Source organism: Ahaetulla prasina, chromosome 3 (assembly GCF_028640845.1).
Source record: "Ahaetulla prasina isolate Xishuangbanna chromosome 3, ASM2864084v1, whole genome shotgun sequence".
Taxonomy (NCBI): Eukaryota; Metazoa; Chordata; class Lepidosauria; order Squamata; family Colubridae; genus Ahaetulla; species Ahaetulla prasina.
Window position 1 is genome coordinate 177055753 of NC_080541.1, and position 19210 is coordinate 177074962.

At 38.2% G+C, this 19210-nt stretch overlaps 1 protein-coding gene across 3 annotated transcripts in view; it reads right to left on the reverse strand.

Annotated features, from left to right (window-relative positions):
- Nucleotides 1–7760: 7760 nt before the first annotated feature.
- The window catches only part of ST3GAL3 (ST3 beta-galactoside alpha-2,3-sialyltransferase 3), a 213279-nt gene continuing 201829 nt past the window's right edge, over nt 7761–19210 (reverse strand). For 2 of the 3 annotated variants that reach the window (XM_058175506.1, XM_058175503.1), the window contains one exon: nt 7762–17717. In XM_058175506.1, the coding sequence (XP_058031489.1) occupies nt 17628–17717 (90 nt within the window). In that variant the 3' untranslated portion in view covers nt 7762–17627. Of the gene's footprint in view, nt 17718–19210 lie in introns of all 3 variants that reach the window. The other variant, XM_058175501.1, reaches the window with a different exon arrangement.

The following is a 19210-nucleotide window of genomic DNA, read 5'->3' on the forward strand; positions in this document are numbered from 1 at the left end:
CAAACATGATTAGTTCGTTAAGACAACTATACTCCTCTTTCTCCTAATAGCAGTAATCTGTTCACATTAGATTGCATTGCAGATATGCTTTTAAATAAGCAAGTCAATCAATAAAACCAATCAATATATTTAAGAAAGGACTTTGAAGTACCTAATTTACCCCTTATGACAGAATAACTACATCTTGTATAGAATTAAACTCTAAAAGTAATATCTATAGATTTTAGTGAATAGGCATTTACAGGCATTAATTCTTGTCAGTACATGCAACTTGTACAATAGCCTTGCCTGCTTTTTCATCAAATGTGTTTATACAATACTGGAAAACTCTTACAAGATCATCTGTCAGTGGTACCTAACTACCTATTATTTAAGGTGTGTGTGTCCAACTCCAAGTGTATGAGCCAGCAAATGATGGAATTGAATGGCACAATCCAAGCTCATTTTTTATTCTGTGTGGTATAATTTGTTAGAATTTTAAATTCTCTGAGATAAACATTCATGTATGAATATTTTTATGTAAACTTCTAATCCTCTATGTATATTCCTTGGGTGTTTGTTTTAATGAAATAGGCTAGCAAGAGCATTAACTGTATAAGTGTACAGTTCTGCTGCTTCTAAACACATTGATTTTGAAAGAGTGTTTCAAATCTAATCAATGATTAATGAAAATATAATTCATTAAAGTATGGAGACTAGAAAAATGTTAAAAATTCACAGAGAATAGATCTGAATGAACCTGTTTTGAATTTATGAAAAACATACTATTTGAAAATTGGCCATCTTAATTTATTTATTTGTGTACAAGAGCTTGTGTATATATATATATATATATATATATATATATATATATATATATATATATACATACATACATACATACATACATACATATATATATACATGTGTGTGTGTGTTTGTGTGTGTGTGTGTGTGTAAAAGTGTGTGATTCCATTATTATTTAATAGTTTTTTGTTCTGTATTTTTAATTATATTTTAATAGGCTGGTTATATTGGCTTTACTGTCATACACTTATCATGGTTTAAGCTTCCATATAAGCTCATTTTTTGATCTTTCAATATATGACAAATATATTTTATTGTCATAGAGCACATGAATAAAAAATAAAATACTTATTAACAATAGTAGGTGAACATTGTAAATACATATAGATTGCTGCTTATTGAACAATTAAACATCCAGCATATAGCAAATCCATCAAGCTATTTGTGAGCATTAGCAAGCCATTTCAATTCTTGGTAAGCCATTAACAATTGTATTGATGGAGTTTCTAATATTGTTATAAGGATTATGACTAGCTCGTGGCTATCATGTTAAACCAGTTTAAGAGATAGAGTTTTTCATACTTTCCCTATTTTATGTTGCTCTGGTTGTTAAAAAATATTGCCATATTAAATACAGTCAGATAATCATCATAATGATGCAATAGATATCAACTCTCCAACTACTTACATTCAGTAATAGCAAAAGCTTCGCAATATGACCTGACTAGGCTTTATTCAAGACAACAAATAGACTTACCTAACCTGTTTCCCCTAAAATAAGACATCCCCTGATAATAAGCCCAATCGGGCTTTTGAGCGCATAACACTAAAATAAGCCCCCCCTGAAAATATTTAAACACATGGGCAGCCGGTCCCCACCATTTTCTCTAGTTTTCTCCATGCACCACAAAATAATAAGACCTCCCCACAAATAAGGCCAAGAGCTTATTTTGGGGTTCAAAAAATATAAGACAGGGTCTTATTTTTGGGGAAACATGGTATGCACATCTCTCTACTGAAAAATAAAGAAAAATCACCTTACCAATAATAGCGCTCTCTCTCTCGCTCCCTCCCTCCCTCTGCCATTTTCTCCTATTCCTTTGAGTCAACAGATTGTTGGTTGGGTTCTCCCTCCCACAAACTTGGAGACACCTCATACCTGTTTACAGAATGATCCTGACTGGTCTGAAAATAATTGATTCCTGACTGGTCTGAGAATAATCTCTTAGAGGGAGGGGGGAGGGAGGGGGGAGGGAAAGAGCGCGGGTGAGATGCAAATGGTAACTCCATGGTAACTTCCTTCCCTTCCCAAAAGGGAAGGAAGGAAGAACTAGAAAGGGAGGCGAACTAAGGGCTGAAGCTGGCAAGATAGGAATAAAGTATTATCAGGCCTTATGGGTGGAATAATTCTTATGCCAACATGGAACAGGTGTCTCTGATGCTCAGTGCTAGGAAAAGAAAGTCAGAAATCTATACACACAAAAGAGTAGAAGGAAAGGCCTATGATTTAAACTCTGGGAATGACTATTCCTCCTTTGGCTGTAGAAGACAAGAGAGTGTTATGCTTCTCTAATTTCCATTTCTTCATTGGCTGGCTTTCCCCCTCTTCAAACACCTATGCCCTCCCTGCCTTGGGATTTTGGAGGGGGGAGCATTTTCCGTATCTTCTTTGGCTGAAGTTGGAAATATTTCCCCTATCAATTATTTCTCCCCCACCATCTATCTCTTTCATTTTGAAATCTCCCTCCTCAGCTTTAGGCAGAGCAGTTTGTCTTTTCATGTGCTCATTAGTCATGCACACACCTCCCTTCTCTTTCCCAGACCAGCTCCTCTTTTCTTCAAAGCAAGTCCTGCTACTAAAGATGAAATGCATGAACAGTCAGGTAGTTTGGGTTTCTGAAAGTATTATTTATTTCAAAGATTTATATGGCCATTCATCTTACACAATATAACCCTGGGCGGCTACCAATCAAACTCATATATTAAAACACACACAGAGACATTAAAGAGCACACTGTAATCAGGTACAATAACAACCTTCCAGCAACTGCACATGTGCTGGATTCAATTTTCATACTGCCTGGGGAAAGAATATTGCAGCTGGAACTGCCACAAGAGCATGAAGGATAGATTATCCATTGGCCATTGTCATTCTGTACCTGGGTAGCCTTTTCAATGTATTCTTTCTGCTCAGCCTGCAAGGCACCTATGCAAAAAGGATACAATAATCCATATGGATAGCTGGTCAGAAACTTGGCACAACAATGATGGCAAGAAGAAACAAGCTTGTTAAAGTGAGGCCACCAAAGTCATAGAGAGGTAAATGGGTTATTAAGTAAGACATAGTCTGTCTTACACTGCAAAACATCTGCCTGCTTATGCTGTGAGCTAATAATGCACATAAAATAAGAAAAAGGTTGGGCCTATCTGACATAGCATGCCATAAATCTATGGGAAATTAGTCCGCTTTCCAAATTCTTCTTTTTTAAAAATGATCCAATTTCTTCTTGTCAAACTAGAACATTGATAGGGTGTTTCATCTTTTTGAAGAGATGGAGATGGTGCCAACATTCAAAGTCTTCTGTGATATCATTATTCCTTCTGTCTGGAAAAAGATACTTGGAAAACAATCTGTAAGGGAAGAAGTCAACCTCAAACTCTGATTTGGATTTTTGAAGCATCGGTCCCAAGGCAAAGTTGAAAAAGTCAGCCTACATAACAAGGGGATGGGTAGGGTCTGGATTAGGGCTTCAGAGGTGGATGCCTCTTTGCTTAGTGTTATGGATGTGTCTGCCTGCCAGACCTTCAAAATAATGCCTGCTGCTGGCCAATAAAGAATATACATTTTTATTAAAGCACTTTTTTCTTCCTAGCATTTTTACATAAATAGAACAGGATCCACTTTTCTTTCCAGATCAACTGAGTGTTAATCCTGGTCCACCCTCACCCAGATGGCTTTCATGACTAGAACTCACAGTCTCTTGAGTCTCAATTTCCACTAATAAGATATGCCCCCACCCCACCTCAGACTCCTCCTCTGGTGGAGACTGAAAAAGTGAGTTATTTTAATCCAAGAAATAGACCTCTGGGGAAAGCAGTGGACCATGGCGCAGGCATGGGGAGGTGGGTGGAAGGATTTTTGTATTCAGAGTGGCACCCATGGAGCAGGGTGGATAGTAAAAAAAATAATCAAGATGGCACTTGCAATGTGTTTGAAATCCTATCCCTTTGTATATGCACATTGTATATGAACGAATTGACCTCAAGGTGCCTCACTTGTGGAGTGCCACAGGGGTCGGTTCTCTTGCCTCTCCTGTTCAACATCTATATGAAGCCGCTGGGTGAGGTTATCCGTGATTTCGGGGTGGAGTACCATCTGTACGCTGATGATACTCAGCTGTACATCTCCACCCCGAGCCACCCCAACGAAGCCATCGAGGTGATGGCCCGGTGTCTTGAAGCCGTGCGGGTCTGGATGGGGAGGAACAGGCTCCAGCTCAACCCCTCCAAGACAGAGTGGCTGTGGCTGCCGGCGTCCCGGTACAGTCAGCTTACGCCATCGCTGACTGTTGGGGGTGAATTATTGGCCCCCAGGGGGAGGGTGCGCAACTTGGGCGTTTTCCTGGATGATCGGCTGTCCTTAGAGGAACATCTGACAGCCGTCGCCAGGGGAGCATTTTATCAGGTTTGCCTGATTCGCCAGTTGCGCCCCTTCCTAGACTGGGACTCCTTATGCACGGTCACTCACGCCCTCGTCACTTCCCGTCTGGACTATTGCAATGCTCTCTACATGGGGCTCCCCTTGAAGAGCACCAGAAGGCTCCAGCTAGTCCAGAATGCGGCTGCACGGGAGCACCTCGTTGCTCCCATATAACACCTATCCTGCGCGGCCTGCACTGGCTGCCAGTAGCCTTCCGGGTGCAATTCAAGGTGCTGGTCACCACCTTTAAAGTGCTCCATGGCTTAGGACCGGGCTATTTATGAGACCGCCTTCTGCCACCGATAGCCTCCCAGCGACCTGTGCGCTCCCACAGAGTGGGCCTCCTCAGGGTGCCGTCGACCAAACAATGTCGGTTGGCGGCCCCCAGGGGGAGAGCCTTCTCTGTGGCGGCACCGGCCCTTTGGAACGAGCTGCCTTCGGGGTTGCGCCAACTCCCCGACCTCTGGACCTTCAAACGTGAACTTAAGACCTTATTATTCCATTGTGCGGGACTGGCCTAAGTGAAATTTTAAATAGTAATTTTAAATGGGTTTTATGTCGGTCTATGACCATTTTAGTTGATTTGGCCTACTAAATATTTCGTTTTAATTCTGTTTTTAAATTTGTTGTTTGTATTCTGTGTTTTTAATATGGCTGTAAACGGGGAGAAGGGCGGTATAGAAATTAAATTATAAATAAATAAATTATAAAGAAATAAATTACTGTATGTACTGTGGGTACAATTTTATTTATGTGTCAACAATAAGGGTAGGCTTTCAATTGTACAGTCTTGACTGTCATCTTTAGTTTTTTTTTCAAATCCCCAATGTCCCGGTGCAAATGATTAAATTTGTCCATCTTTTAGGCTATACATAAAAGTATCAAATTTTCTCTTGGATTTTCTTACAATCTATAACAGTATGGGCAAACCTTTTTGGCACTGAGTGCCGAAACGGGAAAGCACGCACAGGCGTGCACACCAAAAACTGGAAAAGCAGATGCATGCCGGCCACCTGGTCTTCCAGTTTCTGGCACACATGCATGCATAAAGACCAGCTGTCCAGTGTGCATGCGCTGGCTAAGCCTTGCCTTTTGGGCGTCCTTGTGCCTCTCTGCCCATCCCGCTGCCAGCGTCCCTGGTCCCTGTTGAGGTGGTGGGACATCCCCACCAATGATCCGTTCTGCAGCCCCGGAGAGGAAGAGAAAGTTGGGTGGGGAATGCCACCTTCCTCCATTGAAAAGCCAGAGCCCCTTCCCAGCCTCAGAGGTAAGGGGCATCAGTGTTCCTGGAGCTCGGCTTGGGGTCCAGCAGGCAGGAGAGCTTTGCCCCAACTCTGGCCGGGATGAAGTGCCTCCCCAGCCTGCCACCGAAAACAAGCCACTGCAGCCCCTCTTATCCTTCAGTGGCACCTTCCCACTTCATGGCAGGCCTGGCATGCCTCTTAACCCTTGGCGGCGTCTCCATGCTGCGCTCTCCTCCTGAGAGATGGCTCTTACCATCTTCTCGGTAAGATGAATCAGTAGTTAATAGAGCAAAACTGGGAACAAATTATGATAAAAATTGGGAAATCTAGAAAGCACCCTGATAATGCAAACAGTTTTCCAAAATGGAAGAGATTATATGTTACCTGAATTCATTGGATTTTCTTTGAAAAAATACAATAACCCAGCAATCCAATACAAGCAGTTCAAATGTGCAATTCTCTAGCCAAACATAGAAACCATATTTAATGAAGCCATTAAAGGGTTGTTGAAACTTATTTGATATGGACAGCAAGGTCCTCAGAATAAATAAGCAAGTTATCCAAATAATGTGACAAAAATCACCCACAAAGTCATGAAATGGGAGTCCAGCAAGAGAACCAAGAAGAAAATGACTATTTTTTTCCCCTGATACTTGGTTTCATTGATTCTTACATACATGTAGGATATACCATAGCTTCCTACTTAATTACTGAGACTGTTGGGGGCACTGTTGGGGTCAGTGAGGTCAATGGTCTTAACTCCATGGCATCTGACTGAATTTGTACATATGTCAACATTGCAAGAATATGCATAGAGGTGAGGCTTTGTCTACCTCATTGGATGAGATTTTTAAGATCCTTTTCATTTTCACCTAATTGTTTATTGCAGAGGTACAGAACCTGTTATGTTTGAATCAGGAAGACCAACACTGAAGAGCCTGTTCTCCACCAATAACCCAAAACTATGTATTGACATGATAGCTTTGAAAGTATCATTAGCATGTTCAAATGTTCAAATTAATTCTCATTAGAATAATTGAAGTCCAACAAGTTTTATATTGCCTTTAAATTAAGCTTCAAGTTCCTCAAATGCTACAGGGCTAATCTATGCCTCATTAAGTCATCGTTTGACTGATACTTCCTGACTAGATTTCTCAATGTCTTCAACAATGACTAAGCTTCTAAAGTACTGTTTTCACTGAAAAAGTTGGGATGAGAACAGCTCATGTTGAACTGTATAGCACTGTCAAGCATCAGTACAGAAAATGTTTTAAGACATTTTGTATTATGTAAGAAGCATCTTAGGATAATATTTTTGTCATGTTTTATAAAATTTGCCAAACTTTTAATCCAAAACTTGGACCCATGGCTTCTGAAACTAGCCATGTTGAATTCTATAGTGCATTCAAAGAACAGCACAGGAAATGTTTTATGATGTATTGTATTATAACAGGAAGTATTTAATGATAATTTTTATGTCATAAAATATTTTTAATAAATTGCCAAATTTCAATTTCACAGGGGTTATGGGTCCCCTGTAGATTTTGGATCTAGTCTTTAAGTCCAGAACATTCAGAGAGCATTTGGTTGGAGAAGGTATAAATGGTATATAGATTATGTAGGAAATGTTTTAGAATATGAGTGGAATTTACTCCTAATCAATTTAAATAGGAGGCTCCTCCTCATATGCTACTGCAGATATTTTGTACAGTAATATGGGGGGCGGATTTTAGAATTCATAGTTCATGTATGTCTTAGATGGTCTTCTAAGTGGTTTTATTTTAAGGCAAAGAAAAACTAGATTGTTATGCACAATTCCTTTAAAGTACAGTAACACCAAGTGCATCTTTTTAAAAACCATGTACTCAGATCAGCTAGTGGGTACTTTGGCAAAGAGGAGACTTCCAATTTTATTAATTTGTCTTTACGCTAAGAAAATAACTAAGAGTGAGTTATCCTAATTTCCTGTTCTCACAGGAACCTTTCCATATAATTTAAAATTGCTTATTTACATAAGGTACTAAGAGCAACTGTTTGCTGAGACAGCAGTTTACATAGCCGTTTGTGGAAGCACAAAAGAATAGAGGAACCAGATTCTTCATTTTTTTATTGCTTCCATGGTATGAATATAACATAATGGCTTTGAAGCTCACAAATGCCACTTTGCACAGCTTTTTCTTTTAATAATGGAGAAAATTCATAAGAAGATAATAACTGAATTTTTATGCCATTTGTCTAAACCTTTTAAGAGTGAGCCTTTTTGTCATCCTAAACATTAACATAACATAACATAATAACAGAGTTGGAAGGGACCTTGGAGGTCTTCTAGTCCAACCCCCTGCCGAGGCAGGAAACCCTACACCATTTCAGACAAATGGCTATCCAACGTTTTCTTAAAAATTTCCAGTGTTGGAGCATTCACAACTTCTGCAGGCAAGTTGTTCCACTTATTGATTGTTCTAACTGTCAGGAAATTTTAACTGTCAGGAAATTCTAACTGTCAGTATATCCGCTTCAGTCCAGTTCAATTTCTCTGCAAAACATGTCAGCAGAAACTCTGCTCCCTCAAATATGTTCAATCACTGCAATATATAGAAATCTATATGTTGAAACAAAGGGATTGCAGACAATGGTAATGGGGCACATGGTGAATATAGCAACCAAACATATCATTCTGAGAGTCAGCAAATTTGAAAAGCATCTTCTCATTCTGTTCAAAGACTCCAGCCGCCACCCCTCAAGCTAGCAAAGAAAGATTTACCACATTCCCCCAACAACCTCAAGGAGTCACCAAACATCATTAACAAGGGGACTGCCCTTTTTCCCTTAAACAAGGAATAGAGATCCTCCACAGGTTGCTGAACCAGAATTCCTAGTATCGTTCATCACTGGTCATGCTAACTAGATTAAATGGAGAACTGTATGTCAGCAATAACTGGAGGATCACACATTCTCACAGTTGCTCAAACAGTTCAAAGTAACTCTTATGAAAGATAGTTGTTGTCGTGACACATATTCCCACCACTTCAAACAAAAAATATCTTTTTCCTGAAAAGTTGTTGCTAATCTGATTAATCAGGTAAGACTTCTTAGAGTGGCAGCTAGTTCAAAAAATAATTATTTTCAGTTTCGTGTAACTTTAGCCCAGAAGGGGAGGTGGACTGAGAAGGGCTGAGAATAACACCCTTCCTTAACCAATGTTGATTTCTGCAATTGCTCTAGGAAGTGTACCTGATGAATGGAATGGAGAGAAAGGCAACTGAATCCCAAAGACCTAATGGCTTTTCTGGAATTGGTTTGCAAAATTTTGTGGGTTTCATCCTTAATTACCTATGCTTCCCCTAAAAATAAAAGGCAGGGTCACCCAACTTCTCAGAGTGGAAGAAAACAGATTCCTGAGCTCCTGGTTGGAACATCAAGTGGTAGGTGACACTAGCAAAATTGGATGAAGTCACTATATACTTTATATACAACAAGACACCCATTTATTTAGGTGAGGAAGCATCTTGGGAATCACTGCTGATCTCTCACAAATATCTGTTATCGGAATAGATGGATACAAAATGGAATAAAAAATGCCTGTGATCCCAACTAAGCTTGCTGATCCCACAAAGCAATAAGTGCGATTATTATGCCTCAGTGAATCTTAAAGAAAAAAAGATCAGACAAGAAATTTCCACTGAGGGAAATTAATTTAATACTGGGAGGAAAGTAAGAGCCATATGAAAGGGCGACCTTGGAATTGTCTTAAAGTATGAAATCTACATAGAAGGTTGTGTTCAAAGTAAAGAAGTCTTGCTGAATAATGGTTGTCCAGAGAAGCCAGTGTGGTGGAGATATAATTTGCTTTAATCCTTTAATGGTGGTCAGTTGATGAGCAGCTCAAGATGTCAATTAGTTTGGGAAGTATTCAAATTCTCTTTTATTTAGAAAATGTATTCTTATTGAACCAATTTAACAGAAAATATGCATACATATAGCAATGGTAAAATAATGTAGCATTAAACATTTATAAAATGTTGCAAGAAAAACATTTGGAAATGATTTTATAAGCAAAAGAATTTAATAATTTAACAAGATTGATTCTAAAGTTCTCCTCCTTACCCCTTTGTCATAAAAAAGACCATAGTTAACCTTTTAGAAGAGGCCATTTAGCTCAAGGAGCCCAACTCCCTATTCCAGTATAAAAATTCAAATTAATAGATCACTTGTCTGACCTCCACTTGTATCTCCTCCAAATATCTGTTTCTACTCTCAAACTGAACTGTTTAGGGTTCCCCCCCAACGTTCAGTTAGAGTCTGCCTTCCTTGAATATTCCATCCAGCGTTCTGTAATGCAACATGTACACAACAACATGTCAGAGGATGCTTTGCTTGTCTGAAATAAAAACATACAATGTCCATAGCATTCTTACAATATGTCGAGGAAGTCAATAAAAATGTAAACTTTGTGTAGCAAGACTTATCATTGATAAAATTACAACACTTTTCAAGTGCTTACAGGTGGATCCATTTATAGCCTCCTCTAGAATCTTCCCAGATCGGTCTGATTGATTTGTACTTTGCTGGTCTTCTTTTCCCCAATTTCTGAAGATCATGATATTTCTTATCATCTAATCGTATAACATTTTAAAACTCTCCAGATTTTTCAAGACTAAAAGATAAAAATTCAGTCAAACAATTATCTGATTCTTTCAGAACTCTAGGATGCAATTCATCTGGCCCTTGAGATCTAACTTGGAAGTAAACAGATAGCCCTTTATTATTTTTATCTATTTCAGGATTCAATCCTGTCATTCCTCCTGTTTTTCAGAACTTCCTGGTACTAAACATACATTTTTGTTGAGGTACACTGAATAATATAGTGGTATCTTGGTACTCATCATTAATTAGTTCCAGGAGGCATGATGGGTACCAAAAAGATGAGAACTGAATAAATTTTTCCAATAAGGAATAATGTTGCTGAGTCAAAAGGCAGTCGACACTGACAAGTTCTAGCTTGTGTGTTGACTGCCAAATTTGATGAGTTTCAAAGCAGTTGAGTATCAAGGTACCACTGTAGTTAAGGTATTCTCTTTTCTTTCCTGTTAAGATTTTGCTGGAATACTTATTCTGAGCAGCTAATCAGCACTGATCAGTTAGTTGCTTGCTGGTCATAAAGAAAGATTATAACTTAGATTTTCAGTCTTTATTTTTTGTATTTGGTCTCCAAAGTTTGGTTTCCAATATCACAATCAATACCATGACCTCATTCAAGATTATGCTAGCTTATTTCATTTTCCATATAATATTTTAAGAATATTAGAACAGTCTTGTTTTTGTTTTCAGTGTGACCAATCAGAGGCCTCCGAGATGCATTCAATCTTCTTGAAACCCATCCAGATTGGTAACTATCGCAACATATTGTGATAATGAATCGCAGAGATTAGTCATGCAGTATTAAAAACATTCCCTTTGCCAGAACCAATGTCAGGTATTTCTTTTAACATGATTACTAACCACTACTGTCTTGATATTGAAACTGAATGTGCTTTTCCATTGCCACAAAATCTAGACCAGAAACAATGGATATAAGTTGCAGAACTCTAGCTTTCATTTAAATATAAGGAAAAGCTTCCTGATATTAAGAACTGTACGACAGTTGAAAGGTTGTGTTCTCTATCTTTGGAGGTTTTTAGAAATAAACTGGACAGCCAACATTCAAAGCTTGGTTAATTAGTTTTCTTGTACATTGTGGAGGGTTAAAAAGCTGCTTCCGTCCAACTCCACATTTCTATAATTCAATGCATGGCATCCAAATGAAGGCTGCTGTCATAAACGCAGTCTTGTTTTATTCATATCTGCAGGAATTAGGATTGGACTTCTTACCATTACTTCTGCCTTTGAATTAATTTATGATGGCAAAGGATTGAACAGCTCCAACTATTTACATAGAGGATTAGGGTAAATCTTTGGGCCACTTTTGTTATCTTTGTTGATGATAGTTAGAAATGAAGTTGGAGTATTGAAGAAATATAATTAATGTAGGGTCGGGTCTGCATAGTTACCATTTTAGAACGGTGAGGAGGGAGAAAAGAGAGAGTAGGAGGTAGGAAAGAGGAAAAGAGGAAGGAAGAGGGATAGTAGAGGGAGAAGGAAGGTGTAGGGTGGAAGGAGGAGCGGATGTAGATAAGAGAAGGAGAGGAAGGTTTGGAAAGTAAAAGAAGGTAGAAGAGGGAAGAGTGTTAAAAAGGGTGGTGGTGACTGGGCAAGCCCGACTAATTGTATATAACTGTACATTGGATGAATTATTTGATATGATTGTAAAAATAAAACTTTTTATAAAAAAAAGAAAAAAAAGAAATGAAGTTGGAGTTTTCCTTCTATTTTGGTTTTGGGAGGAAACAAATTGTTAGCTAACTTATGAAGGGCTTTATTGGGATGGGGCTTCCCACTCTCCCGTTCTCTTTTCTAGTGTTTTTTGAATGGTAAAAGAATTTTGAATTTTGTCCTTTATGCAACTTATGTGTTGTTTTTAAATTTAGCTTATCCTACCGGTGGATGAAATATGGATTGTCTTTGTCTAAAGAAAATAAATTAGGTAGAAAGGGATATTTTGGTTAGAAGGCTTTTCAGTTTCTTCCTGTGACAATTTCCCTTCCTCTTAATCAAAATATTGAGAATTTAGACCTATTTGAAGATGACTTGCATGCTTCATTTGGATGCCATGCATTGAATTGCTTGACTGCTTGAGCTATGGAAGCAATGTTTGTCTTTCTTATTCATCTTTCTTCAAGATGAAAGTCTCTGATAGAGATAAGGAGACTAGGAATTACAAGACTTTATGGAATGAGTAGCAATAGGAATAGGATCCACATCTTCTACCCCTTTCTTTCTTACGATTTGTCCTGCTCCCATGATCCATATCCATGTGAGAAGTGCCAATTACATACAAGTTTGATGACTACGACTATGTTCAGTGATGTCCCTTTGGATTTATTAACTCACAAACTCCATCTAATATAATGCCTCTTCTGAAAGAAAAGGGGAAATGGGGCATTAATTAGCATTTTCCTCTAATGGGTAGCTCTGCATTTGATTGGAGGTGCTGAGTTTCTCACTACTAAATGCCATTGGACCTGAATGCTTCAAAGACCCAGCAGATGTAGGAAGTTTCTAGAGGAAAAGTACTTCCATTTTTACCCCCAGAAATGTCCAAAAATGGGCTAAAATTTCTCTACCAACATATCAGTTATTTTGCTGCCAGATTTCAATGCAATTCAATTTAAGGATGCTGGGGCACTACATGTAGTTGCAAACTTGTATAAGAAGGCAAATTGCAATGGCATGTTATTTTGACAACAACTAAAAACCAAGGAGGAAATCCTACCACCTTTGTTTTTTCTCCATTGGTTTTGTTTTCTGGGGTATGCTTCTAGGCAGGGGTGGGATCCTACCGGTTGAACAACCGGTTCGCTGAGCACATGCTTCATGACCGCACTCTCGCTTTGCTTATGGGCAAGCCAAACGTGTGCTGCACATGCATGCAGTTTCCATAATATTGAACTTCCGCATTGCAAACAAGGAAAAGAGTAAGGAAAGCAGCTGAGGAGGGCCAATTCAATCTACTGTCCCTGATCAGCTGGGTTTCAGAAGCAGAAATAAAGGTCAATATGAACTGTGGGCGGGTGGGCAGGCCCACTTTCACAGCAACAAAGAACCAGTTTGCTCTCAGCAGGAAGTGGGAACTACTGGTTTGGCTGAACCGGTCCAAACCGGTAGAATCCCACCACTGCTTCTAGGGGTTTAGTTGAATCAGGCAAGGTTTAGTCACCTTCCTCTACTGCAACTTTTCACTCCTAGTTGAATGCATCTACAGTACAGGAAGAAATTGAGGGATACATTTGAGCAAGATAAGCCCAACTAAGAGTTTGAGTTGAGTTGTTCTCTCTTTAGATCTGCAAGAAGACAAGCACTTTATATCCACTTTGTCTGCAATAAGAATTATGTTTTTTCAGAAACTTCCATTAAACTCTCTTGGAAATTTGAATGAAATGTGAATGAAATGCTTTATCAATTCTGCCTACTTTCAATTTTTCTGGAGGACATACTACAAAGCCAGTTGGAGGAAGTGATTCAAGTAATGTGTCAGATGAGGTCAGAGTATTGGCTTGTCAAATACTTCTTGTATTTAGTCTTACTATTTTCACTCAATTTCAAAAAATAGAAGTAGCCATATAGGTAAAAAAAATGTTTTTTGCAGATATTTTTCATGTTTTGGACAGACCTTGGCAATAACTGGAGTTGGAAATCTTACAATGGAAGTGCATTAAATGAGATAAATTCAAAACAGTAAAAAGGCTTGTAAGAATCATCCAAAACAGATATGCTTAAAGTGTAGTATACTGACCTAGTTGATAAATGAATGCCACAGAGAAACAGAAAACAAACTAAGATCTAGCCTTAAATTATATATAATGAAATTCATATGTGCTGTTGATTGTCTTAGGAAGAATCTTGACTGGTTTTGGTACTTTAAGTTAAAGACTAAAGCCCAAAGTTTTAAAAAATTCAAATCAAATAAGTAATGGCAGTTCTACCAATATATACATTTGTTACGGTAGAAATATACTTTTATTAACAATCAAAAAAATCTGACTACTTTAAAAGTAATAATGTATACAAGCAGCTCCCCACCTTCCACCCACTAAAAGTGAGCCATACTACACATGGGTACTTGATGCAGTGGCCAAATGCAAAAGAGAATAGGTTCCTAAATCCTTATGTAAAAACTGAGTTTCAGCAGGTGAAGACTGGATGACAAGTTACCCAATTATAAGGTATACAAGTCCTGTGTCTTGTTTTTTCATTTAGTGAGGATGATCGGGGATAGCACACTAAGTTTGAGACTCAGGTGTAGGCTTTCTGTACCATAAACCCCTTGGTGGAGATGGCCCTTGAGCCTTCTATCAGCAATTGCTTTATGTTACTTTGCTTCCACCTAGAGGTCAGACTATCATCTATCTGAGGGGTCCTTGGTGCTATATGAGCTTGCTTGTTTTCTTGAAGATATTTTATTACCAAAACTAGGTAACATCATCAGTGCTAGCATCTGATGATGTTACCTAGTTTGTGTACTGAAATGTCTGCAAGAAAATAAGCAAGCTCAGAGAGCACCAAGGACCCCTCATGTCAACCTCAAGCTACAAATAATCATCTTTATTAGTATTATCTATCTATCTATCTATCTATCTATCTATCTATCTATCTATCTATCTATCTATCTATCTATCTATCATCTATCTAATCATCTCTTTAGGTTTTTCTTGTGTATATATATTTCTTTTCTTCTACATTTCTTCAACATATCCTCCCTAAAGTTAACCTTCCAACCAAAATGGAGCTTGTACAAAAACCATCCTAACCATTTGGAACGTATATGTTTAGCTGCCGACAAGTGTGGAATCCTTGACTCACAACATCCAATGAAAAAAAAGACATAGAAAAAAACATGTAACCCAAGAAACATATACACTGATACAAGTTCTGCAACTGGCTCCATCCAAACACTCCATGACTCAAGTATTATATTTATACAAAAGAAAAACAGTCCTCCATTTAAGCTGATCCCTTCCCTCCAAAAGGGAGATTGAAAAAACAAAATACATTTATCTCCATTGCCATCTAAGTGATTATCTCCATTATAAAAGTAATTATTGAGGGAAAAACTAATCTTTTAGATGTATGCTATATTCCGCAGGCGGTGGAACCACTCCAATTTTTGCTGGTGTGGTCAAACAGTTGATATTTCTATGCTTATCCTCCTTCAGAAGAACATGTGCACAGCACATAAATAGAGAACAGAGAAATTCAAAGATATTCACCTGCATTCATAAGATTGAGGAGATAAGAAAAGCTCTTATCAAATTAGATCAAAAGCACAACTAGACCAGCACCATGCGTCCCTCAATAATCAGCCAGTTGTTCTAAGAGACCTACATGCATGGCATAACAATAGTAACAAATAATGCCATTGCTTTTCAGCTTCTTGATATTTTTAAGTATCACTCCTCTGAATCAGGAAGTTGCATATAACCAAAATAACTAGCGTTATCCTTGCTGAATTTATTTAATTTAATTTTAAAGCCATCTACATTAGTTACCATCATAACTCCTTGGGGCAGCAAATTGCATACATTGTTTAGAAAGGCCGATTCCAAGTCGATATCTAGACAACTAAAGTACTCTCGGTTAGGAAGAGCCTGTCAAGACTAGGAAGGCCAACAAATAAATCAGTCATCCTCCACCATTCAAGTGGGCATAGTTCAGTATACGTACACAATGAAAACTACACATTTTGGTGTAACATTTGCCAAGTTACTCAGACAGGCCAATATTGTAATCTTCTGAAAAGACTTATTACTAAAGTGATTGTGCAGGATCTTTTACATCACTATTTGCATTATTATAGAGTTGCACTTTTTCAGTTTCTGACCATCTCTAAAAATAATTATGGGAATAGTTGAGCTACTGCCTCAACTTTGCTTATTTGGCAAAATACCCAGTGTCCCGTTAGGAACCTCCTATTTTAGGGCACTGAGCAAACAAAATGCATATTCATACTACTGAATGCAAGCTGTGCCCTTGACCTACACAGGATGAGAATTCTTCAGCTTGATATTCATGAGAAGAGTTGCCAGATTCTTACATCCTCTCCATATAAGGAAAGATATGTTAATTAATTTAAATTCACCGCTGGATCTCATACACATATTTCAAATCTTACCAATACAGATAATACATACTTGTGCAAATACTGCATCTGAAAGATAGAGCAGATACATAACAAAGAGTCCCTGCTATAATTTAAAAAGAATACAGAGGGAAGTAGAAACCATCTGGAAAAAAAACAAAACAAAACCAGATATATGGAAGCTGAAAAACAAGGGAGATGTCATCTCACAGCATACAGAAAAATCTACACATGAGCAAAGTATTATTCTCATAAACTAAGTATAGTAGAATGAAAGAAAAATCTCTGGTACCATAAACGCTGACAAATCTTCATATTTTAGGACGGTTTGGTCCTTGTCCAAAAATAAATTATTCCTTCTCCAAAGAAACAAGAACAGAAAACGTGCCATGCTGTTCAGAAGCATGATATGGATGCTAGTGAAAACAAATACTGGGTTATCTGCCAGCAGAATCTGTGATGAACCTGCAAAGCAGGTTAAGTTCATCCAACATAATGAGGTGAACTTCATGAATAGTCTAAAAATGCAGCCAGATGAACAGTGGCAGCAGTGGAGGCCCCCTGAGGAGCAGGGAGACTGAAGATCTAACAGAACTTTAATTTGCTCCATCTAGAGCAAAAAGAGATCACAATACTTTGACATTAAAGCAGCACCAACAATAGACAAACCTTGGATGAACTGAGACCCTGCAGAGGGGCCATAGCTGGCCCAAGGACAGGCTAAATGCAGTACTAATGAAAGCATCCCACCAGGCTTGTTCAAAGGCTAGGCTCCACTGTGCCCATTGATATATTTACTGTCATTTTTGTTTCTTGCTATTAAAAAAATAATGCCTTATACATTCAAATACTGTGGCCTCTGGCCTGGCTCCTGTTCCCACTTGGCACAAATTTATTTTGTTTCACAAGCCTATTTTTCTTCTCTCCGCTGATGTTTTATCTCCAGCAAAACATCTTCCGGCAGTTCCAAATGAGGGCCCGGCCCTCTTAAACCAAGAGCTGCTGTTCCCCTGCTGGCCCTAGCATAGGCAGACAAAGCAAGCCAGGGAGAGGATCCAAGGGCATCTTCTGGATGCTGGGATTCTTGCTAAACACCTCTTGCTGCCCTTGTCCTTAGCTGGATACACCTGGCTGTGCTCTCTGGCACAGTTGCTGAGCTTTTTCTTCAGATTCCACTGGTGAGGTCCGTGATTACTCGAGCTTTTACCAATTTTCGTAGGAATTCCTTCTCTCGCTGGATGTTGTGTGTCCAGGACTACATAAAAGTGGAGAAGGGAGAGGGGTAAAGGAAGAGGAAGAGAGAAAAAAGACTCACTCTTCAAGTAGTATAAATAACACTGTGAATATAGAGTCCAAATCAAGAGGTTGCCCTTGACAAGGCTTCCATCAAACAGATAAAAACATGATTACATTTCTGATCACAATGTAAATTTCTCCCTCTCTACATGCATACATACATAAATGGTACATATAGATGCCAGAGGAATTGATTATCTTAATATATCTAAGCCTTTACCAATTTGATGTGTTAGACTATAGTTCTCATCATTTTCACTCAAAATATCAGTTGCTTGTTGGCTGGGAGTGATGAGAAGTTAGTCTACTATATCTGAAAAGTAAAAGATCCGGGAAGGCTGGTCTAGGAACAGCTTGATAAAATATTTTAGCTAATGGGGTCATATAGAATACATTATATAATATTTGAAATGCTAGTTACCTTGTTTCTACAGAGTAGCTTTAAAATGAAAAACAATGCAATTTTCCCTTCAACAAGTGAGTGGGAAGGAGTGCAGTATTTTGTTCTCTACTTTATATTATGCAGAAAGGAATGACCTAACCTGAAAGAACTCAAATAATTAAGTGCAGATATTTAATGTAAGAATATGAAATTGTGATCATTTTCAAAGCTACCAACAGCTACTTTTGTTTATAGAAATTAATTGTAGAACTTGGCTTTTATAAGAAAATATCCAGATAAAGAAATTAAAGCACCCACATTTTCTTGATTTTTCCTGTATAAAAAATTGAGGCATTTCACAAAGAATTTTCCAGTGTACACCCTGTTCTTCATCTCATTTACTACATGGAGTGCTGCACTCCTTTCTTCATGCATTTCTGGTACAGATTCATGTTGTAGGAAAAGAAATCTTCATCAAAGTCTTCAGCTATGAAACTTCCCGAACAACTGCTTAGGCAAGATAGGATACAGTGCCTGCCCACTGATATGTCAGGTTTTGTCACTGATGGACAAGCTAAGGAAAATGCAGAGCACAGAAACAGCTCCGGATAGGAGGAGGAGAGGGAATAAATAGCAGGGGAAAGAGAAAAGAGAAAGAAAGCGTGGGTGCACATTAAAAAAGAAATTGGAGAGACGGTAAGTACTGTACATTCAGAATTGGGGAGAGAAGTTTTAAACTTACATTTGCAGCCTCTAAAATTTTTTAAGCTATTGTAGTGAAGTTTTTCTAGGGCTACTAGATTTGAACTGCAAAAGTTCAGATAACTACTAAACAGCAGTTACCATCTGATATGGTAGTTCTGATTTTTCATTATTCTGTTAGATTTCTCGACAAAATTAATTTTCTCTATGAATTAGGAGCTTGACCTCCAAAAGCTACTAATGTAAAAATGGGATTCAAAAGAACTCATTCCAACAATTTCAGGGAGTACCTGTTGGAAGAAATATAAAGATCTTTCCTAGAATTTAATGCTTTAAACTTACTTTAGTTGTTTATTTATGCAGGGTAG